Below are 27,633 nucleotides of genomic sequence, written 5' to 3' on the forward strand. Positions count from 1 at the left end.
ATCCATCTCCTAACCTCAAATTAGCATTGGCATGTTGGGCTTCATGCAAAACAATTTAGTAACACCAATTTAGAAAACATCTAGCTATGGTCTCTGTCAAAAGAAGCAGGTGGTACCTAGAAAGGAAAAGCAAACAGACAATTACAATTTCATTGTCATATAGTTACCCTCCGTATTGGGTCAGCACTCAGGTTCGGTCTTCGTCTTCAGGACATCAGTGGATTCGCCATCAGCCAGGAATTCAGCAAGTCGGGTAAAGGGGCACCTCCCTCATAAGGAGGTAAAGTGTAAATGGGCAATGTAAGGCAAGAATGGTTTTAAGAACCAAACAGCAAAGTCACTATACAGAGTGACAAAGTGTCTGGGTCATAGCAAAACGCGACAGCATCTCCCTCTCATCTATCTCCTAGTCTCCTATTCTCTCCTGTTCTAATTCACTTCCTTGTGTCAAGGGTTTTTATCCCATTTTCGTTGTACATTCCCCTAAAATTTGGTTGGATGAGGGGTTGCACCCCACTATCTCCCTCCAATAGAGTTCCAATTATCTCATCAAATTTGTCACCCCATAACAGTTCACATGTATTCTATTGGTCCTTATGACTGACGTCTTTAGCGGGTGGAATGTCCGGTATGATTTCATACTCTTGTGGTCCTTTGCACATCTTCAATCAGTGGCTCCATTGTTTGTACCGGTTCAGGCGACATTTACCTCTACAAGCAAGTTGAATTTCATGAGAACCGATCTACTACAGTTACATTCATCTTCTAGTTTGGAGAAAAACAAGAGTTCATGTCCTTCAGCAAGTCAGCACACTCCACGTTAGAAAAAACACATTTAATATGAAGCCAGGCAGCTAGGCCTCGACTCATGCTAACTAAGGTCTAATGACTTATTAGCAAAACTTTAACATTTAGACTTTTATTATTAATGTAAAATTATACTTTATCATAATACTTCAACATTATTTATCAGTTTCATTAATCGTTGTATATGGTGGCGGCCACTCCCCGTGGGCACATTTCAAGCGCACGTTTTAGCAAAATACATTGATATATTTTCTATGCGGCATTATTACACATTAGTTCATAAACATTTCATGTTAATATAGAATATATATATATTATGCTCTCTCAGTCCCTCCTCTGATGACACTTGTCATCACACAAATCTTTTCCCTTCTCAACCTTTCATTTTTCTCAATATACGCATTTCAACATCATCCCCCCTGTGTGATTTTTCCCAAATTTCCTTGAATATTTTCTCCTTTTCTTTTTCTTCATTTCTTTTGTTTCGTTTTGCCAAATTTCTTTAAATTTTTTCATTAACTTTTCATGATAACCATAATCCCAATAAACATATCAGGATAATCAATAGACCCCCTACTATTTTTGCAAGAACCCCGTTCCAAATACTACTAAACCAGTCCCCTACTTTTGTAATCCCTTTCCCAACTTTTTCCCAAACTCCAGGTTCCTTCAGCTCCTCCAAATCTGCACTATCTCTTGTTAGGTTAGTAAGCATACCTCTAATCTTTTTACTATTGTCTGGAATGAACGCACAGCAATGGCTCTTTTCTACGGGTGTCAGTAAGCATGTTAGATTATTGCGGTGTGCATAAGATGTCCCAAATGTCAGTGTTGGCTCAAAGAAACCCCTAATTAATTTTATGCTATGTTCTTTAGCTAATTTGTTTAGAAACTCAATCATAGACACAAAAGAAAATACTACATCTAAGTTAGAGTAGAAGTATTGCACATGTTCTTGATCATAGAATATTGTTAACAGCAAACTACAACTTATCCTGTAGGTTAATGGCACACTATGGTAAGTAACCCCTTCTTGTACTGATGAAGGAATCTTTGTGCACACATAACAATTCTTTGCATCCATTGTGTTCACATACTCATTCAGCAAGCGATTGAAGACATTAGTAGATAGTTCCCCCTTTGGATTAGTTCCCTCATGCAAGTATTTTGCATCCTGCTCAAACTTATCCCATGGTTTTAATGTAGCAGTCTCAGCATTTGAAGCATTGTTAGTCACTTTCTTATCCAGCAATGGCGTTCCCACAATCACACCTATAATTATTATTGCACACACAATAGCCAGAATAGCACTCAACCAACCACACATCCTACCCTTATTACTATTATCCCTAGTGTAACTCATGATCTGTAAAGAATCAGATGACAGAATAATACAAAGCAAACAATCAACTTGAGGACGATATAAAAGCCCTTATTTTTCTTTTTTTTTCTCTACGCAAAGTCTCTCTCTGCGAGTATTTACAGCGTTTCACTCACTCCAGGACCCCTTTGTCAAATCAGGTTAGCAGCTTGTCATAATCGTTTTTTCAGACTGAATTCAGGTTATCAGTGTCACATCCGGTAATTTATAAGTCTCTTTTCTCAGCTTTTCAGCTTTCAATTTTAATTTCAACTTAACACAGTCTCTTTCCAAAGTTGAATTCAGGTGCCGTAGTATTGACCTGGAACTTCTCGATCAAAACAGAACGCCAAGAATTCTTGTCGCCATTCAGCTGATGTTGCATACGCCCATTCAGGACCTGCGTACCTTCTGTTTGCAACTCTCTTTCTTTTCAGTTTAAGTTCACTTTGCAACTCTCCTTCACTGAGATCCTCTTTTCTGGTTGTGTCAACTTCTTCTATTGTTTCACTAGGAACCTTTTTCCCTCCTGCAGCTTGTGGCTTCAGCCAATTATCTCCTTTATGTGTTTTCTTCCTGCTTGGCCTTTCAGAACGTTGAACAGCGCCCTCCTCTTGTGCTATGGTGTTTTCTCTTGATGGCTCTGCAAGCGGTTCAGGAGGAGTCGGAACACCTTGACCTCCGTCTGCCTCTTCCCCCTCGCCTTCAGGATCTGTTATGGGCTCAACTTCAAACCTGTATCCGTCTGCTTCTGGGAGAACCTCTCTTTGCGTCGGTTCCCCTGTTACCTCAGCTGAGATAGGCTCACTGTCACCCCTCTGGAACTTGTTTTGAGTGACTAAGCCGTCCTCAGCGGGCTCTCCTTCAGTTTCAGTTTCACTTTGAATACTCTCCGGCCCTGAGACTTCCTTCTCTGCAGCTGTTGTTTTGGACACTCCAAGTTCCTCATCATTTGGACACGTCACCTTCTTTGTGTGGCTGGCATGTATCCAATTCGGAAGGCCTGCACATTTGATAGCAGTAGTTGTTGTCAGTATTACTCGATACGGGCCCTTCCAACGCGGCTCGAAACACGATTTCCTCACGTATTTCTTGACAACCTCCCAGTCACCGGCTTTAAGGGTGTGACCTGGATCACTTATCGCTGGCAATGTGGTAGCCTCCACCTGGTGAGAAAAAGAGCGGACCACATCAGGCAGACCCTTGCAGTAGTCCAACACCATATCATCCGTGATATTCACAAGAGCATTTGCAGGCACTGCGGGCAATCGCATAGCACAACCCATTAGAATATTGTGTGGAGATAGTCCTGTTTTCTTGTCGGGTGTGTTTCTCATTGACATCAGTACTAAGGGCAATGCATCTGGCCACTTCAAATTGGTAGCTGCGCACATTTTTGCCATTCTCGACTTCAATGTACCATTCATCTGTTCCACTAGTCCTGATGCTTCAGGGCGATAGCTAAAATGCAGCTTCTGCTCAATGTTCAATGCAGCACACAAGAGCTTAATCACCTCATTGTCGAAGTGTCTGCCCCTATCTGATTCTAAAGAGATCGGGATTCCGAAACTGGGTATTAACTCCCTAAGCAACAGCTTTGCTACTGTGAGGCTGTCATTTCTACGTGTAGGGTAAGCTTCAATCCAATGACTGAAAATGCACACAATCACCAACACGTACTTCAAGCCTCCACACACAGGCATCTAAAAAAAATACATCTGCATTCTGCTAAATTGACCACCAGCTCTCCCAACGTGGTTCATATTCACCACAGTCCCTTTTCCTGCATTCATCTGCTGGCAGATAATGCACCTGTGACAAATAACCTCTGCAGCTTGTCTGAATTTCGGATTAAACCAATTGATTTTGAATAACCTGATCATTGCGTCTCTCCCTACATGTGCTTGACCATGGTAAAACCTCGCAAACTATGACAAAAGACTGTTTGGCAAAACCATTTTCCCCTCCTCTGAGAGCCATAAGTCATCAGATCTCTGTACACATTGCATTCTCTGCCATGAGCGTTTATCCTCTTTGCTGGCACGTCCCTGCAGTGATCTTAACTCATCTAATGTGTCAACCACTCTTAATGCAAAATTTAAGCATGTTTCATTTTCATTTTCATGTAACAATTCCCACTGATCTCGAGATGATATACAGTTCAATGTGCAAAACCTTGCGACTTGATCTGCATATCCATTTCCCATTGACACAAACTCTTGTGACTTAACATGAGCATTGCATTTCACCACGGCAATTTCAAGAGGTAACTGAATCGCGTGCAACAAATCCTTAATCTTTTCGTCATTTTTCACTGGTGAACTAGAAGAGGTAATGAAACCCCTTTGTGACCATAACTGGCCAAATTCATGTACAATTCCAAATCCATATCTGCTGTTTTCAGCTGCGTGGCATGCCTTAGTAAGAGCAATTAATTCAGCCACTTGAGCAGAATACACTGTTTCGAGCCAGGAAGCTTCTAAAATACCAGTGATTGTACACACAGCATATCCAGCTCTCAGTACTCCTACTGAGTCTCTCAAGCATGAACCATCAACAAACATAATTTAATCATTTTGTTCCAATTGGGTATCTTTAATGTCAGGTCTTGGTTTGGTGCATAGTTCTGTTACCTCAAGACAATCATGCTATACTTCCTCAGCATTATCAATGTCTGCATTTTCAATAGGAAGAAAGGTTGCTGGGTTCAATACAGTACATCTCTTAAGGGAAACATTAGGAGACCCCAGTATAATGGTCTCGTACTTTGTAAGGTGGGCATTTGTCATGTGCTGAGTCTTGGTTCGGGTTAACAGAATTTCAGCTGAATGGGGGACCATTACTGTTAAAGGATGTCCCATCACTATGCCCTCACATTGGGTGAGGCTTTGACCAACTGCTGCAACTGCACACAAACAACCCGGTAAGGCTGCTGCGACTGGGTCCAAAGTAGCTGAAAAATATGCTACTGGGTGGTTTGCACCTCCATGGACCTGTGTTAAAACAGACAAAGAACAAGCATCACGTTTGTGACAAACCAGTAGGAAAGGCTTCATGTAATCAGGCATACCTAAAGCTGGTGCCCTGCATATGCTTTCCCTCAATTCCATGAATGCCTTCATCTCTTTCTCTGACATGGTTATGATATCTGGGTCATCCTGGATTTCCTTAATTGGCAGTTTCACCAATGGTTTTGAGATAATCGAGAAGTTGGGAATCCACTGGCGACAGTAGCCTACCATTCCCAAAAACATTCTGACATCTCTCTTAGTTGTCGGGGGATTCATCTGCAGTATGGCTGTCACTCTTTCTTTGGATAGTTTTCTCGATCCCTTTTCAATTAGGTGACCTAAGTACTTCACCTCTCTCTGACAGTATTGCAGCTTCTTTGGGGACACTTTGGGGGTCATTCTGAGGGAAAAAATGACCAAAGCGCTTTTTTCCATATTCTGACCGCGGCGGTACCCTGGGGATTATGACCCCCTTACCGCCAGCCTGTTTCTGGCTGTTTGCACCGCCAGGAAGAGGCTGGCGGTAAGGGGTGTCCTGGGGCCACCTAACAGGGCCCCGGCCAGCTTTTCACTGTCTGCATTGCAGACAGTGAAAAGCGCGACGGGTGCAACTGCACCCGTCGCACGGGCGCAACACCACCGGCTCCATTAGGAGCCGGCTCCTGTGTTGCGGCCTCATTCCCACTGGGCTGGCGGGCGCAAACTTGGTTTGCGCCCGCCGGCACAGCGGGAATCTCGGAATGGGGGCCGCGTGATTGCGGCTGCATTGGCGGCCGCATACCGCCGCCCGCCAAGGTCGGAATGACCCCCTTTATGTCCATTCTTCCCCAAATGGTTCAGTAAAGCAATTGTGTCATACCTGCAGTCATCTTTTGTTCTGGACGCAATTAACAAATCATCAATGTACTGTACTAGAGTCAAACTGAAAGGCAGTTCCAATGACTCCAAGTCCTTCTTCAATATCTGATTGAAGATGGAAGGTGAATCAGAAAACCCTTGAGGAATTCTGCACCAACTATACACCTTATCCAAGAATTTGAAACTGAAGAGAAATTGTCTGTCCTCATGAAGAGGCACCGAAAAGAATGCTTGAGACAGGTCCACAACTGTGAACTACTCTGCATCTCACAGAACCTGAAATATAATCACTGCCGGATTTGGCACTATGGGGCAGCATTTGACCACAATCTTGTTTATTTTCCTCAAGTCTTGCACAAGTCGAACCTTTCCACAAGGCTTTTTCAAACCCATTATTGGTGAATTACACAGGCTACTCAGCACTTCCTTCAGAACCCCTTGCTTCACAAAGTCTGCAATTATCTGTGCTACCTGAATGAGGACCTCTTGTGCCATGTAGTACTGCGGTATCTGAGGAAACACTGCATTCGGCTTTACCTGTACTTTGACAGGTTCTACTCCCTTTATCAATCCCACTTCTTTTCCTGTCAAGTCCCACACTTTCTCTGTCACTGTTCCCTGCAACTCAGGTGGTAAGTCTGTTACTGTAAGCATTGCGAATAAGGTTATCAAAGGGTATTCCTCATTTGCGATATCCATATCGAACTCGGGAAACTGACCATCGTCCCCTTCATCATCACTGTTTGTCTGCACTTCAATCCCTTCATTGGAACAGGTTATTGAACACCTCGTTTTACACAGTAAGTCTCTTCCCAGTAGGGATACGGGACTCAAATCACAGACTACAAATTTATGTAATCCCTGGAAGTTGCCAATTTCAACTTGGACAGGGTCTGTAATCGGATTTGTCAGGAACTGATTTGCTACTCCTACCACTCTTATGGTACCCCCCGAAAGTGGCAATTTCAGAACCTCTGCACTTCTGACTGTAGAGCGTGTAGCTCCTGTATCGAGTAGGAACGAAACCTAATGACCCATCACTTTTCCCTCTACATAGGGACCCCTCTGATCTACCTCTAAGGACGCTGCAAGCCTGCAATCCTCATTGTCTGAACAATCATCCGACCATTCATCATTTATTCCATCCTTACCACGCAATGGGAACTGTTGTACTGTGTTATTTTGACTCATCGTTTGGTCTGTGACCTGTTGAGGAAGCATCACCTGTTGCTGTCCCATTGGAGCTAATGGTATTTGCATTTGCTGTCTAGGTACCATGGGAACCTGCTGTTGTACCTGCTGCATTTGTGCTGGTTGAACACGCGGCATTTGCATTTGCTGCACGGGCTGTAACCCCTGCATCTGAACCATGTTATTCTGGAAGTTCTGATTTTGTCCTCTCATTTTTTGACCTCTTCCATTTTGAAAAGTACCGACATCATTGCTTTGTTGAACAACACCATCCTGCACCATCATTGGGCATTCCCGCTTCCAATGCCCCACGCCCCCGCACGCATGACATGGTGACATCTTTTTCATCCCCTGCACAATCATTTTGAACCACAACAGTATTCAAGTCTTGACCACGGTTCACAAAACCTCCTCGACCTCGACCTCTTGGTTGTGCCTGAAAGATGCCATTCCCTTGCAGTTGCTGTTGTACCACCTATTGTATTCCATTACCCTGCATTCCTGCTTGCACTGCCTTAATCTGCATCACCATCACCTTCTCTTTCAACTTTCTCTGTTTCAACTCCATCTCATCACTACAGTATTTCGCATACTGCAACACCTCATCAATCGGCTTCGCTTGCCAACAGATTAAATGATTCTTAATCATCTGGCTAATCTCTGGTCTCAGCCCGTCAACAAACCTGAACACAAGATGATTCATATCTTCATACCTCAGTGCCACAAAATGTTTGAATGCTTTCAACAATCTCTCATAATAAGCATGAATTGACTCTTTGGCTTCCTGTGATGTTCGATCGATTTTCTGCCAATCAGTCACTTTCGGCAACACTTTCTGCTTCAGAAACTCAATCACTTTGTGATAATACCTCATCACTTCTGCAGACGGTGCTCCAGTCACCTTATCCCTTGCCGGCTCCTCTGTCGGCCAGTCCACGCCTCTCTTGCACTCAAGCCAGAAGTCAGGTGGAACTATAATTTCAAACAGGGTATTCAAGTCCTCCCAGAGACATTTTGCAAGCTTCACAAATCTGTCCGTCTGCTGGTACCATTCTATTGGCTTCTCCCTCAACCTGGGGTAGTCATTTGTGAATGACAGGATGTCACCCCTAGACCACGGTACATGGACTAGAACCACTCCGGCTGTTTCTCTCATTGGTACCATTTTTATTGTTCATGTGTCCGGTGCGGCTTTAGCCTGCTTTGGTTCCGGACCTTCGCCTTTCTCTTTATCTCTCTTTTTTGCCCATCTGCCTTCCCACTTCTCTAAGGCTCCCCAAATTTGAGCACTCTGCAGTATTTCTTTAAGGTGCGCTTTCATTCCGGTAGATCTCATTTGCTCAAAGTCTTTAGACTCAAAATCTAATCTGTAGCTTCTCTTCAAATGTTTAGTATTTTCAATGTCTATGCCGTATTTATCTGCCAGGTTTGCCAACCTCTGATGCACCTTGCCCACTTCTTTAGTGATTTTGGGGCACAGATACCTCAATTCTGCTTCTGTGTATGACTCTAATCTGTTTACCCCCATTGTCCCTTCCACTAGTTCCATGGCTTCCACACCTAGTCTCACAAAGTTCAGGTATTCTTCTCTTTCTAACCTCTCTGTGGTCACTGCAGTAGTCTGCGAAGTGTTGAGCTTGTCTAACCACTCATTCAATTGTTGCGCTGTTAAGCCCTGCAACGAAATGTTTCCAGACTGCACCATTGGTGTCTGTGTTGTATTTGTACTCATTACCTGTGGGGTTAGCATTCCCAACCCTGCTTGCCTCATCGTCTCCAAAGGAACCCCAATCGGACTAAAGTCTAACAGAGATCTAGATCCCTCCGCTGCCTGTGTCATTCCTTGGGAAGTTCCTGCGAGCCCTCCTCTTATCGCCTCTTGGGTCATTACTCCCTGATTGCATACGCCGGGCTTACCTTGCGCATACAGCGTTACTGGTGGATCAACAGTAATTGGCAATGATATAGCAGCTGGTGACTGTCCAAGTCCCAAACCCTGTGGAACATTAACTCCTGTAGATTGATTCATCATAGGTGCTGTAGCTACTAACTGCGGTCCTGCAATTGAGGTATAACTCGGAACCAGCTGTTGCTGCGGCTGGGACAGCAATTGAGGAGTTGGCTCAATCTGCACTAACTTTGATCTCGTATATATCGGAACAGGCGGCACCATCAGACTCGTATTTGTCTCTAGTACTGGGACATCTGGATAAATTCTTTGAATCTGTGGTAGCTGCAACTGTATCTGTGTCTCTGGCGCAGTGGGTACACTGACACCAATCTGTATCAAAACTGTATCGCTTGTCTGCACTGTACTTGAGACGCCCTCACTCTGTGCTGGTTCTTCAGAACTCACACTAGGGCTCTGCGTGTTATCATTTATAGCATATGGTGGCTGGCGATCATGTAACAACTGGTTAAGAAACTCTTCATCGTCTGAATCATCTTCATCTACCCAAGACCTCTGAGTCCACTTTGGCTTACTAGAGCCCTTGTCTGTCTTACAGGTGGCTTTCTTTCCCTGTGTCTCATCTTGTGTTATTGCTGGGAACAATTTAAGTCCGTCAACTATTCCCCTTCTCCACATCTTGGTCTCATTATCCCATCTAGCCTCAGCTAAAGTCTTTTCTGCTCTTTTCATTCTCCTTTCAAATTTTTGCTGTCTCTGTCGTTTGGCCATCAAATCCCAGATTGCTAATGCCTCATACTGAGCTGGTCTCGGACGCGGTTTTTGTACACTCAACATCATTGGCAAGTTCTCCAAAATTCTTGTATTAAACGATCCGTACTCTGGAAACGCTAAACATCCCTCTCTTTCTGTTAATTTGCGCCACTGCTTCATCCAAAGACATGGCGCGACTCCTTTTTCCTCCATTACGATATAAGCCAGAGTACCCTCAGGCGGTGTAGGCTCCCCTTCACTTGCCATAATATATGTATCTCCCTTCAAAGCACTCTTTAGAGCCTTGAAAAACTTCATTTGTGCGTCTTTTTTTTTGTTTAGAATCTATTCAGGAAGTGACTTTAATTCCCAGAACACTCTTCACCCACCTTTCTCAACCTATTGCCTCTCACGGACGGCTGTCAATCCGTGCGCGACCCCTCTCAGCAACTGACCTATCCCAGCGCTGCACCGTTGACGTCACACTCACACACACTGCGGCTGACAAAGTCTTGAGGTTTGTCCTCCTCACACAAAACGAATGCAAATATTGCGAGCACCTTTAACAACAAAAACCCAAATTTGCCGTTTTACTACAGGAAAGGTAACACAATTGCTTCAGAACTTTACAGAGATTTCACTTGAAGCCTCGGCCGCTACTCTCTCCTTCTAAGCTCGCGCACTCGCAAGCAGAATTCGACCCACAAATCCTACTCTCGACTTGTCAATGGTTTGTTCTAGTGCACTTTAGAACTTGCCAAATCTCCATCGAAGGTTTCTCTCACACAATTTGACTCAAACTCGACTTGTCAACCATGCCTGATTGACCTATTAAACCGCACAAATTACAACATAAAGCCAAGTGTCTCCTACACTTGTCAATATACTCTGGAGTCCTAGACCACGATGGGTCCGTACATCACCAACAACCAAGTGGATCATTTTTTAGCACAAAGCGCCACACTCACATGAAGTTCACTCACTTCCCTACTCTCATACTGCGGAGTACGCCCACTCCTACTAAAACAACATTACCTGGCCTAAATCCACACAAACTTCACAAAACATCTGCAATATGCATAAGCTGAGCAAGCGCAATTTCTATACCACACATGCTAGAACGCCGAGAACATACCCAACTCACTTAGGCAGGCTCAGAGATTCCGGGAAAGTCATGGGGAATTTAGAAACACATTATACCTCCAATTTGCATTATCTCGAAAAACAATTTAAAACAATAGACCTCCGTCCTAGGGCCCCAAAGGGCCTAAACCGTCCTCTGCTACCAGAACTGCTAACGCGTCCCAGTATGACTAATTTACTCACTTTGGGACTCGTTTTAGGCCAATGAATCTTTTGACCCTGATTGAAGACACCTTAGGACGAGATAGCTAATGAGCATGTCAATCAATATGTCAATAATGTCATAAAAGTTCACAGTAATGCCACAATTCAAATTAATCAAAGCCATTTAATAAACTCAAAAACCACCATGACCTTTCAGTCATGAATAATCACACCAGTTTAGCAGGATTTTGTGAAGTTTATTCCCTATTGATTACAATTCTACTAGTAAGTTTATTAATCTCAAAACCAAGAAACACATTAGCATAGTCACAGTATGGCAACTCCGATAAGATTTCATCAAAGCAAGAATCACGAATATTAGAACATAACACGGCGTCAACATAGGTTATCCTTAGCAGAGTAACATTAGAACATTATTCAACAAAGCATAGATTCAGTCATTTGTCTATTTGCGTCATTTTAGTGAATCCCTCTCCTAACCTCGAATTAGCATTGGCATGTTGGGCTCCATGCAAAACAATTTAGTAACACCAATTTAGAAAACATCTAGCTATGGTCCCTGTCAAAAGAAGCAGTTGGTACCTTGAAAGGAAAAGCAAACAGACAATTACAATTTCATTGTCATATAGTTACTCTCCGTATTGGGTCAGCACTCAGGTTCGGTCTTCGTCCTCAGGACATCAGTGGATTCACCATCAGCCAGGAATTCAGCAAGTCGGGTAAAGGGGCACTTCCCTCATAAGGAGGTAAAGTGCAAATGGGCAATATAAGGCAAGAATGGTTTTAAGAACCAAACAGCAAAGTCACTATACAGAGTGACAAAGTGTCTGGGTCATAGCAAAACACGACAGCATCTCCCTCTCATCTATCTCCTAGTCTCCTATTCTCTCCTGTTCTAGTTCACTTCCTTGTGTCAAGGGTTTTTATCCCATTTTCGGTGTACATCCCCCTAAAAGTTGGTTGGATGAGGGGTTGCACCCCATTATCTCCCTCCCATAGAGTTCCAATTATCTCATCAAATTTGTCACCCCATAACAGTTCACATGTATTCTATTGGTCCTTATGATTGACGTCTTTAGTGGGTGGAATGTCCGGTATGATTTCATACTCTTGTGGTCCTTTGTACATCTTCAGTCAGTGGCTCCATTGTTTGTAGTGGTTCAGGCGACCTTGTACCTGGTATTAATCTACACTGTTGCATTCAGCTAAAATGTTTCTACAAGCAAGTCAAATTTCATGAGAACCGATCTACTACAGTTACATTCATCTTCTAGTTTGGAGAAAAACAAGAGTTCATGTCCTTCAGCAAGTCAGCACACTGCACGTTAGAAAAAACACATTTAATATGAAGCCAGGCAGCTAGTCCTCGACTCATGCTAACTAAGGCCTAATGACTTATTAGCAAAACTTTAACATATAGGCTTTTATTATAAATGCAAAATGATACTTTATCATAATATTTCAACATTAATTGTCAGTTTCATTAATCATTGTATATGGTGGCGGCCACTCCCCGTGGGCACATTTCAAGCGCACGTTTTAGCAAAATACATTAATTCATTTTCTATGCGGCATTATTACACATTAGTTCATAAACATTTCATGTTAATATAGAATATATATATATTACGCTATCTCAGTCTCTTTTTGTACCCTGAGTTATCATTCACTGTTCATAATGAAAGTGGAAGTTGTTCTTGGCGGAAATTCTAGAAGGTTGGGAGGATGGCTAATTGTAAACTAGAGAAACCACGGTCCCTGGCATCCAAGAAAAGTATTCAACAGGCATCAAGGGCTGAGGACAGCAGGGTTCCACAAGGCACGCCAATTCACTATTATGCTGTCAGGGCAGCAATCTACCAAGCACTTTGCCTTATACCCTCACACATGTAGGTTGCCCGTCTAGCTGGCCCAGAGTAGGGCTTACCCGCCTGTGAGAACATTCGAGAGCCTGAGAGGGCCTTGGAGCGTGAACCTTTGATCAACATTTTGGCTTCTTCCTTCGGCCTAGCAGGAGTAAGTGGAATCTGGACCTTTTAAAGTTTATGTTTTTTCTGCATAGTTTGCCAGCCTAGTTTGCCAGCCTTGATTGCCCTTCCACATCCTTCCTTCTTCATGGGATGTATTTTTTACTAGCAGACGGTATCCCTGACTTTCAGAAAATTCAATATATAAATGAAATACAGTGATGCATGGCTACTTCTTATGTCCCCCAAATCGTATTTTGGCCATTTTGTATACTTTTACTCACTCAGAATCATCTCTGCCTAGTGTATATCTCTGTATGTATTACCGGATTACTGGGACTTCTCTGATATTCCCCCTTTTGTTGAATGGGCATACAGCACTGCGCTGCCCACGTGGCTACGCTGGCTAGTCCTTGATATGATTTTAAATTTGTGCCTATATGTCACATACCCTTACCCATTGCATCACCAGGCACTGCTTTCAATAACACAGTAACAGCATATAATAATCGTGGTGATCACACTCAACTTGAAAACCATTCTCATATAGACTCAAAACAAAAACAACCCACTCCCAACCAGCCTCCCCCCCCCACTTAGTATAGCTTTCTAGTCATACGGGTAAACACTTCAGTGCCCTACAGAGGGATAGAGCAGTCTCCAAATGCTACATTGCAATACAATGCAGTACTTTCTTATTTTTTTTTAATTTTTTTTAAGTTTCATAAGATTTATTAAGAATATATAAGGCGATACATACAGCATATAAACAAACTGTTTAGCTTTCAAAACATTGTTTTTGTTCTTTTACCACAATTATTTCCATTGTGAGCATATATGCATGTACTGTCAGGTAAGTAAAAATTCCTAGTTGCATAGTTGAGTTTTGTACCCTTATTTTGAAGAAAAGTGGAGAACAGGTGGGGGGGGGGGGAGTGGTAAAGGGAGGGGGAGCGAGGATAGGATTGTGTGTGAGGGGTTGATCTTGGTATAGGGGAGAGACGAAATAGTCATATGAAATGGGGAGGGGGAGAGAAGGGGAAGAAAGAAGAAGAAAGAGGAAGGGTAATCGTGGGGGAATGTAGAATGAAGAGACTCGAGGTAGGCAGGGGGTCTTTGTATCCTGAGACTAGCTTGTTCAGGCCTAAGAGTAGATCGTTCTGTACTGCTCCGTCTGCAGCAAGTTATTATCTAGGGGTAGATAGTATGTATGTTAGATATGGTAAGGTCGGTTAGAGAGTGTCTACGTCTTATGTGAGTTGATTTCTCAGTCCTTGTTTGTGTTAGGAAGCGACTTGTATTGCTATGTTGGGTAGTTCAGGGTCTCTTGCATATGACAAAATTAGAGGCCTGTGGATTGATAGAGAGAGAGAAAAAAGAGAGAAAGGGGAGAGGATAGCGTAGCTAGGGAGAGAGAGAGGGGCCAGTAGGAGATTAAGGGGGTCATTCTGACCCTGGCGGCCGGTGGCCACCAGGGCCACCGACCACGGGAGCACCGCCAACAGGCTGGCGGTGCTCCAACGAGCATTCTGACCGCGGCGGTTCAGCCGCGGTCAGAAGCGGAAAGTCAGCGGTCTCCCGCTGACTTTCCGCTGCTCGTTTGAATCCTCCATGGCTGCGGAGCACGCTCCGCAGCCATGAGGATTCTGACCCCCCCTACCGCCATCCTGTTCATGGCGGGAAAGCCGCCATGAACAGGATGGCGGTAGGGGGGGTTGCGGGGCCCCTGGGGGCCCCTGCCGTGCCCATGCCAATGGCATGGGCACGGCAGGGGCCCCCGTAAGAGGGCCCCGCAAAGTATTTCAGTGTCTGCCTTGCAGACACTGAAATACGCGACGGGTGCCACTGCACCCGTCGCACCTTCCCACTCCGCCGGCTCGATTACGAGCCGGCATCCTCGTGGGAAGGGAGTTTTTCCCTGGGCTGGCGGGCGGTCTTTTGGAGACAGCCCGCCAGCCCAGGGAAAAACTCATAATACCCTCCGCGGTCTTCTGACCGGGGAGCGGTATAATGGGGGCGGAATTCTGGCGGGCGGCCTCCGCCGCCCGCCAGAATCAGAATCACCCCCTAAATGTGTTTCCGGAGTCTAGGATTCTCAGAGGGTGATTGGTAATTGATATTCCCTAATCATTGATCATTGAACATTGATCATCCGTTGGTCATCCGCCAGCCGCTTCATGGTCTCTTCAAGAATGGGCGCCAGACCTCCTCAAATTGTTCTGCTTGGTCCTGTAGGTTATAAATCACTCGTTCATGGGTAGCCGTTTGATACATGGCCGTCATCCATTCTATGGGTGTGGGGGCAATGCTAGATCTCCAGTGCCGGAGTATGCATATTTTGGCCGTGGCAAGCGCCGTGTGGATTAATCGTTTATGTGCCCGCGATAGGGAGGGATACGGACGAATGTCATGTAGAATGATAAATGCTGGTGGGGTCGGTTTTGGTACCTGTATGAAGTCCGATAAGGCGAGGCGTACCGCGTCCCATAGTGACTGTACCGTTGGACAGTGGCATAAAATATGAAGTTGGTCACAATATGGCTCTGTGCATCTCCAACAGTTCGCGTGAGGTATCAGCCCTGCCCTGAAGAGTTTAACGGGGGTCCAGTACCACCCCTGAAGGATTTTAAATAGGCAAAATTTCAGGCGTGCTTCACGTACGCCCCTGTCGAGGGCTTCTAGTATGTCTGGCCATTCTTCGTCCGTGTAGGTTATCCCTAGTATATCCTGCCACTTTAAGCGTAGTCGTTCAAGTAAAGGCTGAGAGTAAAGGTGGTTAGTTAATTCGGCATAGAGGCCAGCCAAGACGCCTTTTTGTTGGCCCCATTTCTGAAGATAGGTGACGATGGGTGAGGTTTTGAGCTTCCACGGGTGGGTTCCTAATGTTCTCCGCATACAGTGTTTGAGCTGTAGATATCGCCACTCCTGGTTACGTTGGATGTCGAATTCTTCCTGGAGGGAGGCGAATGTGCGGAAGCTATCTCCATCTATTATGTGAGATATATTGTGGATACCAGCCTCGGACCATTGGGGCCATCTGAGAATATTCCCTCCTATTTTAATGCTTTTATTCCCTGCTATGGGAGCCTGAGTATGCAGAGAGGGGTGTACTCCTAGTAGTCGATGGGCTCTGCACCACGCTGTGTTTGTAGCCTTGAGGATGGGGTTAGCTAAGGGAACATGGTCGGCGTATGTTCCTCCCATCTCCGTATACTGTCCATATAGGAGTTTCTCTGTGATCACCCATTGCGGTGGATCGGCTATATCCGGAAGTGTATATATTAGCTGTGAGAGTTGTAGGGCCAGAGAATATTGTTCTACCGAGGGTAGTCCTAATCCTCCGTAGGGCCGTCGTGCTAGTATTATTGCAGGTTTCAGTCTTGGGCGTGAGGAGCCCCAGACGAAGGTCCTTATGGATGCGTCTATCAGTCGGAGTGAGGAAAGAGGTATCTGTAGGGGGAGCATGCCTAGCACGTATGTGAAGCGTGGTAAGGTGACCATTCTGACCGCCTGTGTCCTGCCCCACATGGACAGGCCTAGTAGGGACCATTTGTCAAAGTCTTGTTTCATTTTAGATATAAGGGGGTCTATGTTGTCCCTGACCATATGTTCTAGACCTCTGTTAATGAACGTTCCTAAATATTTAAGGCGGGTCGGGGTCCATTTGAATTGGAGGCCATGTATCGCTGCCGTCGTCGTTATGCGGGATAATGGTAGTGCCTCACTTTTATCCCAGTTTACCCAATATCCGGATAGGGATGCGAAGACTTCTATAGTGGAAAGTAGTGCTGGGAGCGAGGTTTCTAGATCGGACATTGTTAACAGAATGTCGTCTGCGTAGAGATATATTTTGGATATGCCCCCGGTGATATGGATCCCTTTTATTTGGTGAGAATTTCGTATGGTGGCAGCTAGGGGTTCCATGGCCAATAAAAATAGAAGTGGCGACAAGGGGCATCCCTGGCGTGTGCCCCTTCCGATAGGGAATGGGTCTGACATGATGCCCCCACAGTTAACCTGTGCTGTGGGATGGTCATATAATAAGCGCACTGTAGACATAAATTGTTCCCCCAGGCCAAAATGCTTCATGGTTGTGAATAGGTAGGACCACTCAATGCAGTCGAATGCTTTCTCCGCGTCTAGGGACAGGGCTAGGGCTTCGTCAGGTAATTGTATGGATTCTAACAGTGTATGGCAAAGAGTTCGCATATGATTTCTGGAGGTACGGCCTGGTACAAATCCTACTTGGGTATTGTGAATCAATGATGGTATCACCTTGCGTAGCCGCGCTGCTAGAACACTGGCTAGGAGTTTGACATCCCCATTCAAAAGGGAGATAGGACGGTAACTGCCGCAAAGAAGGGGGTCTCTCCCTGGCTTAGGCAAGATGACAATCGTGGCTTTATTGGATAGAGCGCCCAGGGAGCCTTCTTGACATGCTTCCGTCAGTGCTTCATGTACTGCGGTTATTGCCTCTTCCCCAGCCCATTTATAGAATTCCGCAGGGAATCCGTCCTCTCCTGGTGATTTATGGTAGGGGAGGCTTGTTATAACTTGGGTTATCTCTTCTTTGCTTATGTTACCGTCCAAGAGGGCCCTGCCTGCCTCAGACAGACGGGGCAGATTGGCCGCGATAAGGAATGTCACCATTTGTGTTTGATCTGTCGTTGTTTCAGGAGTGTACAAATGTCGGTAGTACTTGGCGAACTCGTTTACAATGTCTTGTGGGCGAGTTAGTACTGCTCCTGAAGAAGATGTTATGGCCGCAAGGGCAGAGGCTGCCTCTCTTTGTCGGAGCTGCGCCGCTAGGAGGCAACCTGCTTTTTCCCCTTGTTCGTAATGGCGGCCTCGCAATTTTTGCAGTGCATATTCCGCCTGAGATGTATAGAGTTCATTGTGTGCCATGCGGGCATGTTCTAAGGCGTGTCGCAGCCTAGGGGATGGTTGGGCGGTATATTGTTTAGTGAGGTCCTGTATCGTGGTCTCTAAGGTGGTTTGGCGAGCTATTCTGTCTTTGTTGGCCAGTGCTGCATCTCGCATCATATTCCCTCTTAGGGTTGCTTTTGCTGCCGCCCATAGGATCCTTTTTGAGGATACAGTGCCTGTATTCTCGGCCATGTATGTAGCTACATGAGCTTTTAATTGTTCCTTCCCTTGGGGAGAGCGATATCTGTGTACAGCCAATCGCCATGGTTTACGACCAGAGAAGGAGAGTCCCACCTGGATCCGGATTAGTATTGGGGAGTGATCTGAGAGCCCGCTATCTAGGATGCAGGTGTCTTGTATATAAGGGATTACAGTGTGTGATACTAAGAAATAATCCAGACGCGATTGGGTGCCATGGACGGTGGATAGGAAAGTATTTTCCTTATCTTTCGGGTGTTGTATTCTCCAGCAGTCCACCAGACCGACGTCGGTGGTCAGGTCTGTCAGAAGCGCTCTGTCGTGATTGTTACATATATCAACAGGGCCTGTCCTATCCATTATGGCGTCTTGGACGAGATTCCAGTCTCCCCCGATTATGTATCGAGTAGTTCCGATTTCTGTCAGGAGGCGATTTAGCTGTAGGAGGAATGGGCGTTTTGGGCCGGTTGGTGCGTAAATGGATCCCACGCATAAAACAGTGTCCCCTAGTTTTAGTTTAGCAAATATATACCTTCCTTCCGTATCATTCCAGGTTTTAATGATAGTGACCAGGAGGGACTTAAGTACTAGTATCGCCACTCCACATTTGCAGGGTCCGTTACTTCCAGATTCCTGACTCGTCGGACGGCAGCTGAAGGCAACCCTCCCTACCCAATCCCGTTTAAGTTTACTGGATTCCAGAGTGTCAAGGTGAGTCTCTTGAATCAGAGCTATATCTGTTTTTTTGGATTGAAGATAGGACAGTATCTTTTTCCGCTTAACATAGCTCGTCATGCCGTGTACATTCCAAGAGAGTATGCGTAATGGTCGCGTCGCTTGAGGGTGGGACTTCGACATATTGGATAATTGTGAGTAAGCACCCTCGTTCCGGAGTTGGTGTTGGTGGGGGGGGGAGGGAGGGTGGGAGATATTGACTTAGTTGGTAGAGTGGGAGTTGTGTTTCGATATGATACGGTGTTTTATTTTATACGGGGTTAGCGGCTGGTGGAGGCCAAGGGAGTCCTCTGGAGAAGAAAGAGAAGAGAGAGGAGAGGGTGAAGGAAGAGAGGCAATATAAGTAGGATGAGAGCCAGATGGAGGGGAAATATGAGGGGAAAAGAAGACAAGGAGAAATGAGAGGGAGAAGAAAAGAGGGAGAAGGAGGGGGAAGGGATGGATGCGTGTACTAAAGTTGAGATTGAGAGTATAGCAAGAGAGCGTACAATTTGGGGGAAGAAGTGGAGAAGGATAGGGATGAGGGAGGTTAGGAGTCCAACCTCCTTCGTTCGTTAGGTCTGTAAACGGCGGGACCGATTTCTCTCGGAGCTCTCGTGCCGTCGGGCGATCTCGATCGGGGGGGGCGAGGGGGGAAATAACAGACAGCCAGTTATCGATATGTCGATGATAAGGAGGAGTGGGGGGGGGGTACACAGCAGTGCTTATGTTTATGTATCGGGAAGTGGGTCTGTTCATCAGTGGTTAGTGGCTAGTGTATTAGTTATATAACTAAAGTGTATATTGGCAGAAGTAATGGTCGGTTAATAACTATAATACCTGGGCGGCGCTGGAGAGGAGGGGGGGTGTCGGGTGTTGATGGGGTATAGTGTTTAGGATGTTATGCCTAGTACTTGATGTTGTATGGTATCGTAGGGTGTTTAAGAGTTCATAAGATAGGGTCGTAAATTAAAGTAGGGACTGGGCAGACAGAAAGACCGAGACCGGCTGGCGAGGGGGGGGGGGGGGGGCAGGGCAAAGGAGGGGGGGGAAGAGCTCAAACAGAGTATTACAGTTCTCGCGTATGCATGGGTACATAAAGATACCAATATACAGTATAATATAATACTTCCTGAGCATTTCTATTCAACTATAACACTGCCTCGTCTCGTCTCGCCTTACAACTTTTCAATGACATATTAGGTTGATCAACATAGCATATCCTGGTATCTTATCACATTATCATGTTAGGAGCCATTATGCCAAGCGTCTCTCTATTAATCGTAGGATAGGTAATGAGTGTAGCTGAGCCCCGGATTACGTGAGGATAATGCGTATCTCGTCCTATTACTAACTCCTTGCCGTGTATTATTACATCATAATACTGACCTACTAAGGTCTTACTTGGTATGTGTCACCATCATAGTCGTTCTATTGTAGATGGTAGGTTAAGATAGTAATAATGATTAGGATGGAGGTAGGTACGAACATCTGGGGAAAGGAATAGCTAATAGTTTATAATTTACATTGTGTGGTTATAATGTGGTGCGGAGTGGCAGTGTAGAATGTCACATTATTTCGCTTCGTTATGCGGTATTATGTTGTATTATGTCCTCGTGTTCTATTTTTAATTTTTTTCCCCAGTTTCTTATTGTAGAATAAAGTAAAGTCAAGTAATGGGAGCTTTGATATGTCTCAGGTGATATCATATTGTGTGTCCCTGTATTGGAATTAATTTATCTTTACATGGTCTAGTCCCATCCCGTGGGGTGATAATGGGAGCTAAACAGTTCTAATGTCAGCGCTGGTCGAGTGTGGTGTGTACTAGGGAGGTTTCACATACTTTGTTATTTACTACCATGAGATATTTTGTAGTGTGTGGAATATAAGGTAAGTTCCATGATAGTTAATTAGTGTTTATTTTTGTTATCTGTTTAATGCCCCTGTTACCTTGTTATAGGGTTATAGGGTCGGGACCGGGCTCTTATTCAACATACAGGGAGTTGGTGGGGTCTGATCCCTGTTCTAATAATCATCATCTGTTGTGTACTGAGGGCAAATAATGATTTACTGGTAGTTTTCCGTTATAGGGCCTCGGCTCTAGTCATAAAGAGCATAGGTTTTTCATTTATCTGGTTTTAACATTGATACTAGCAGTCTTAGACAATTACAATAGTAAAACACATATGATCTGGAAAGGTACTCATCCTTCCGCAGAGTCTATAGTTGTTATTTTCGACTCTCTAGCGATAGTCCCACAAGTCGTCTTGTCGCGTTACCTTCTCAAGAAGACCCAGTTGTAGGCTTTAAAGGGGAGCGGGATTTGTCTCTTTCCGATAGTTGGGTGTGGGTTACTACTGCGTGTAAAATCTGACCCCTGTCATCATATGATCTGGTTAGTCTCTCCATGTCTCTACCTCTATGACTGGCTCCGGCGTCGTGTAGAGCCGTCTTCACCTTTTCTATTCCCGAGTGGGGGGTTTCGGCCCTATCCCTGCCTCCTACAATGTCATGCTCACTGTCTGTGTTGAGAGAGTCCATAGGCTGGGATTGGAAAGAGTCAAGGAAGAGTCTCAATTCGTCGGGGTTATAAAAGTCCTTGGATACTCCATTTTTGGTAACCCACATTCTTGCAGGGTCAAAGAGACCGTATTTCATCTCTAGTTTGCGAAGCCGGGGTCGTAGGGCTAGGAAAGCCTTTCTACGTTCGTTGGTTTCCTTGGAGTAATCGGCGGTTATTCGGATCTCGTGCTGGTCTATTCGGAAAGGGCCGTGGTTGTGTGCTACTTGGAGTATTTGTCGGGTTTGATTATGCCGCAGCAAGCATGCGATGATTGGGCGGGGCCTTGAGGAGTTGTCAGAGCGTTTTGGGCCTATCCTGTGTGCCCGTTGGAATTCTAACGGCGGGTCAAAGTCCAATGAAATCATTTTTGGAAGAGTGGAGGTCAGAAAAGCCTGCATATCCGAGCCTTCTTCGTTTTCCGGGATCCCAAGTACGCGGATATTGTCTCTCCGGCTCCTGTCCTCCATGTCCGTTAGTTTGCTCCTGAGGTAGATGAAGTCTTGTTCTCGCTCCTGAGACGTGTTGATCTGCGTCTCTAGTGATCCCATGCGTTGCTCTAGCCCTGTCACTCTAGATTGAAAGCCTGCAATGTCAGATCGCATGGATTTGGTTTCTAGTGTCAATGAAGTTATAGAGGCGTCCATCCCCTCTATGCGGCGGCTGACGGTGGTGATCTCTTGTAGTATCCTGTCCATAGTTGTGGATTGATCTTTATCAGACATCGTGGTGGACTCGTTTAAAGGTGGAGATGTTTGAGAGTTTATCTTCGTGGGGGTTAGGCGTTTGTGTTGTAGCGCTTCTGAGAATAATAGTTGTCGTGCAGGCTTGCTGACAGGTTTATGGTTCGGTTTGTTGCCAGGCATCGCCTCAATTGTCCACAGAGTCTGGCCACGTGGGCCCCGAGATTCCCTCCGTGGATTCTGATAAGGATATAGATGTTCGGTGACTTACGCTGGTGCCAGTCCTCTCCCTTCTCCTGTATCTCTGTTCTCTTGGCTCCCTCTGGCTCTCTTCATCTCCGATGCCCCTCCAATCGCTCACCCCTCTCGTCTCCTCGCCTCCACGTGCCTCCCGTCGTGCCCCTCTGCCCTCCTCAGTATTAGTTGTCTGGAGGGAGGGGGGCGAAAGTTTATTATCCCAGTGGGAGGGTTTTTGTTGTCCCTCTGTGATGGAAAAGAGGGGAGAAGTCGCGCCTCTGCCTCCAGCGATGCCGTTCTTAGTTTGGAGAGATTCGATCCTACCTCTCTGACCGGGTTTCTCTCCCGGCTGTCGAAGGGGCCGCACCCCTTTGCTGCGTCTCCCCGTCTCCCTGTGGGGGGTCGAAGGTCCACGGGTGTTTGTTGGCGTTGTAGGGAGATGGATGCGGGTCGTCACGGCTCCCGCAGTCCCTGTGGCCTATTCAACTTGCTCCTTGCCGCTGCGGGCACGCCGTCCCCGGTCTTCCCACAATGCAGTACTTTCAGTAAATCTGCATTGGCTGTAGCGCAAGCATGGAACTAATTGTCAACTTGGATAGACCCAAGAATTGCTATTAGAGGAAAACCAAAATCTAATAGAAAGCAACACTGGGGTGGTCAGTGTCCCAAGTTAACAAAAATTTGAATGCATTGTATAAAGAATTTCTTTAGTTTTGCACTTTGCGTCTCAGAAAAGCAAAGGACCCATACAGCAGGGTCAGAGTTAAGGTAGACACAATATTTGTAAAAGAAGAGCCCAAAGCCTCCCCACCATAATTGGTTTAAAAAAGATTTATGCCCTTAGTCATACTCGTTCTTCTAATATATATAATTTGGCAATGTTAAGGTTCCATTTTAGTTTGTGTTTAATAAAAATTCCTAAATAAGAACAATTTTTAACATTCCACTAGTATGACAATCAAACTTCCATTTAAACGTTGGCTTTAAGCAGCCAAAAACACTGTGTTTGTTTTGGAAAACTTAATCTTTAGGCTGGTCAATTGAATATAGTTTTGTATTTTTGTTTCTTGTCTTTGAAGACCCACCGTAATCATACTTAATACTATTCAGTTGTTGGGGTAAGTAAGTAGGAGGCGATTGCCTGTCATCATAATAGCTCTGGTAATTAAGATTGTAAAGGCTGGTTATGTCCTCCAAGGTACAAATGTGTACATTATAAAGTATAGAAAGTATCATTGATACATGGATCTTTGATAAACACTACTGCATATGGTGGTTTTCTCTTACCTCAATATTGTCAGATAGACTTACAAATTCTTATAAGAGAATGAATCAGATTATCGATAGAGTGTATGTATAGTGTCATACATGAAAGTTGATGTTGAAGATAGTATATACCCACTCAGGATAGGTCAAGTACTATCAGCACTACTTTGTTTTCATTTAGGATTTCTTGCAGAAGTTCCTCACTACTTGAAAATGCCTTTACCTATTTTAGCATTTTGCACACTCGCTTTTTAAAATAGTTTATTTTAGCGAAAGGTTGTCTAATATGTACTTTTTACATGTTATTACAGTTGCATGTTTATGTCAAGAATGTTCTAGTTTATGGCAGTCCCTTTTATAATTCCTTGTTGAAGTCAATATCTGGTCAGCGATACAATGCCAGTAATGGTGTCAGTAGTTTTGGTGTTATTGCGTTATATAGTCTCTGGATTGCTTTGTTTCCTGCCCCAGTGGCAACTGCCCCCAGTCCGCTTCAATTTGTCCTTTGCGCCGCACAGCCACCATGTGGGAGGCAGGATCAAACCTTTTCTCTGAGGGTGGCTGTGCATTGCTTCTGAGAGGTGCTCTCCAAAACGTTCAGCATGGTTATACCCTCCTGTTTCTTTTCGACCCACCACAGCTTCCTCCCACATCACACCAGCTTTCAGAGGAGCACCTATCCATCTTGCTACAAGAGGTGAAGGCACTACTGGAAATAAAAGGCCATTGACAGGGTTCTGGCCTTAGAAGAAGGGATGGGTTGCTACTCTCTTTATTTCCTTGTCTATAAAAATGATGAAGTCTTTTGTCCTATCTTAGATATTTACCCTCTGAGTGCCTTCCTTAAGAAGGACAAATTCAACATACTCAACTGGGCCAAGTTCTTTCTGTCCTGGTTCAAGGCAACTCGATTATTGCCTTGTAGTAGCAGCATGTGTACTTTCATGTGCCTGTCCATAGACGTTACCTGCTGTTCAAGGTCATCCAGGAACATTTTCAGTTTGCTGTTCTCCACTTCGGCCTACCAGCACCTCTCGGATGTTCTCAAAAGTGATGGTGTTGTTCACTGACCATTTTCAAGGGTTGGGGGTACCAGTTTTTCCCTACCATGATGACTAGCTGTTAACTGCAAACCTCCTGACATCATTGGGGTTCTCAAACAACATGTCAAAGTTATACCTAATTTATTTGCAGAGGCTTCCTTTTTTAAGAGCTGTTCTGGGAACAGTGCAGTTCAAGGACTTTCCTCTGTGACAGTGAGTCCAGGACATTAAGGCTACGATCCCGAAGATTCATCTTCTGCTCTGAAGCATCTTTGCCTTCTGACCTGATGCATTTTGCTTGGCCACTTCGCCAAGTGGCATATGGAGGTTCTGCAGTGGGATCTGGTGTCTCAGTGGGCCCAGCACCAAGGAAACCTGACTGATGTCAACCAGGTTTCGAAGGAGACTGTACAAGATCTGCAGTAGTGGATGCCTGACTGTTACCTAACCAACAGCAGATTCCTCTACCTTCCCCACCCAGAGCTCACAGTGATGGCAGATGTGTCCGTACTGGGCTGGGGAGGTCAGCCGGGAGAGGTGGAGATTAGAGGACTCTAACCTCCAGCAGAAAACCGGCTCCACATAAATCTATTGAAGCTGTGAATCATCTGTCTGGCTTTGACAGCCTTCCTGCCATCTATCAATGGAAGACTGGTGCAGATTTTCACTGAAAACACCACTGCCATGTGGCACTGCAACAAGCATGGCTGATTGGGGCCCTATCCCCAGATAAGCTACGTCTCTGGAGTTTGGCAGGAGAGCCAGGGTATCTCCCTTATCGTGTCAGTTCTCATGCACGCTCTCTCTAGGTGAAGTATTCAGGCTACAGTGGAGCATGGCACTTTCCATGCTCCACTTTAGCCACTGTTGCCATCTACACCTTTCCTCCACTGCCTCTCCTGCCCCGAGTTCTGAAGAAGATCAGGCCTAAGTCAACATACTGGCTCTGGATTGGGGCAGGAGAGAGTGGTACCTGGAACCTCTGGGCATAAGCATCTGTCCTCCATTCAAGCCACTTCTTCGGGATGATGTCCTGTCAGAACAGCAGGGCAGGGTTCTGTACCCGAACCTGCACAATCTACACCTCCATGCTTGGAGATTGAGCAGCAGCAGTTGATTTTTATTCTGTTTACTACCTGAGGTGTTGGATGTCATCCTCACTGCCAGGTATACCTTTACAAAGTACATTTATGCCAGGAGGTGGGACAAATTTGTGGTCTGGTGTGTAGTCCACAGCAAAGACCCCTCACAAATCTGTTCTTCTGGAGGGAAAAACTCCAAAAATGTATGATAGTGTTTTTTTCTTTTGTTCGTAGATTACAAAACAAAAGTAGATTGTAGTCTTAACCGTTGGGAAATTCTGAGATCATGATTTGTAGTTTACCAAAATTCAATATGTATGGCCAAGTAAACTCCAGACCGAATAGTGATAGAAACACAACTAAAGTTAATAATACTAACAATAAGCATCTATATAGTCTTTTCTACAAAGAGAAACATCTGATAATATTTGCTGTTGTTACCCACCATAGGGGTACTCACCGCTCTATCATGGAAAGATAAAATGCTTAGGTGGTCTTCCAGGATGTTAATCTGCAGCCTTTAGGTTAAACATAGAACTTTTATAGTAGGTGCGTTACCCACTGAGTTATCTCGCTTAGACTACATTTGTTGAATTGTTCTTCTTATGCCAAAGTTTTTGTATTGTTTGCCATTTGTTTGCTCTTCACAGAATGTGCTAAGGTTCAGAGGGCTTCAGTGAAAGAAGAGAAATGAGCTGGTGCTCCTCCTACTCGTCTTTGTATCTCTGTAACATTTTCTTTTTTTTTTTAATTTTCAGATGCTGAACCTGGCACTTTCCATATTTGTTGTGAACCATACTCATGCGAACCTCGCTCAAAAACAGGGACTGCCCATCTTAAATCAGATAGTTAGCTGGATAACTTTGGGTAAGAAAACATAAAGTGACTTTGAAGTGAGATCTGCAAGATGTGATTTGATGGATCTAAATAGCTAACTAATGGTGTCTAGAGAACAGTGGGTGGAATATGCTATTGGCATTATGTCAGGACACTTCTCCGGGACCTATTAGATTGGATAATATGAACACCTGTTATGTATAGTGTATAGAAGTGGCTGAAGTGCAGTATGCTAAATTAGGTTAAAGACGCAACAGTTATTTGCTTGTTAAAGTTCGTAGAAGTTATTAAAGAGCTGTGTGGTGTGCTATATGAAAACAAGTTGTCAATATTATTATGAGCAGTACTAGAAGTAGTATGTGTTATTATTTTTTAATCTTTGTATTGATTTCTGTAAGCAACAAAACAGACTGCCACTGTCACTATTACCAAATATTAAGGAGCGTGTGAACAGTGTCTATCGGCATGTCTACTATGCTAGTCGCAAGGATCCAAATGCACCCCATAGCATCAGTGAGACAACGAAACACAAGTGAGATAGCTCTATCCATCCCTCCTCCAGGCCTTCCAGTCCTATGCTTTATTCAAGTAATGTGTCTGTACGACCTCCATGCGGCTCCTACCCTATCATATTTTTTTGGGTGTCCTCTACCCTCAAAGATGTATTTTTCAGCTGTCATGCAGTTCATATCGGATTTCCTTGCCACTACGCTAGGTAGGTTCCCTGTCTTCCATACTTGTGACATTGAACCTCACAACCACTAGGTCGAGAGTGCAGCACAGTTTCACATAATTAGGAAGGGTCTCTTAATTCCAGATACTCAGTAGAAGAAAACCTGTATTCATCTCCAAAGGAACACTCGTTAAATTTCTCTTTCTCTTTCTTAAAAGTATGGCAAACAGGGACAAGATCATAGTATATG

The 27,633-nt window shown here is 44.8% G+C and overlaps 1 protein-coding gene across 2 annotated transcripts in view; it reads left to right on the forward strand.

Moving 5' to 3' along the window:
- The window catches only part of PIGN (phosphatidylinositol glycan anchor biosynthesis class N), a 988,499-nt gene that overhangs the window by 587,738 nt on the left and 373,128 nt on the right, over positions 1 to 27,633 (forward strand). For both annotated transcript variants that reach the window (XM_069219499.1, XM_069219500.1), the window contains one exon: positions 26,632 to 26,740. In XM_069219499.1, coding sequence (XP_069075600.1) covers positions 26,632 to 26,740 — 109 coding nt within the window. The remainder of the gene's footprint in view (positions 1 to 26,631; positions 26,741 to 27,633) is intronic.

This window comes from Pleurodeles waltl, chromosome 2_2 (assembly GCF_031143425.1).
Source record: "Pleurodeles waltl isolate 20211129_DDA chromosome 2_2, aPleWal1.hap1.20221129, whole genome shotgun sequence".
NCBI lineage: Eukaryota > Metazoa > Chordata > Amphibia > Caudata > Salamandridae > Pleurodeles > Pleurodeles waltl.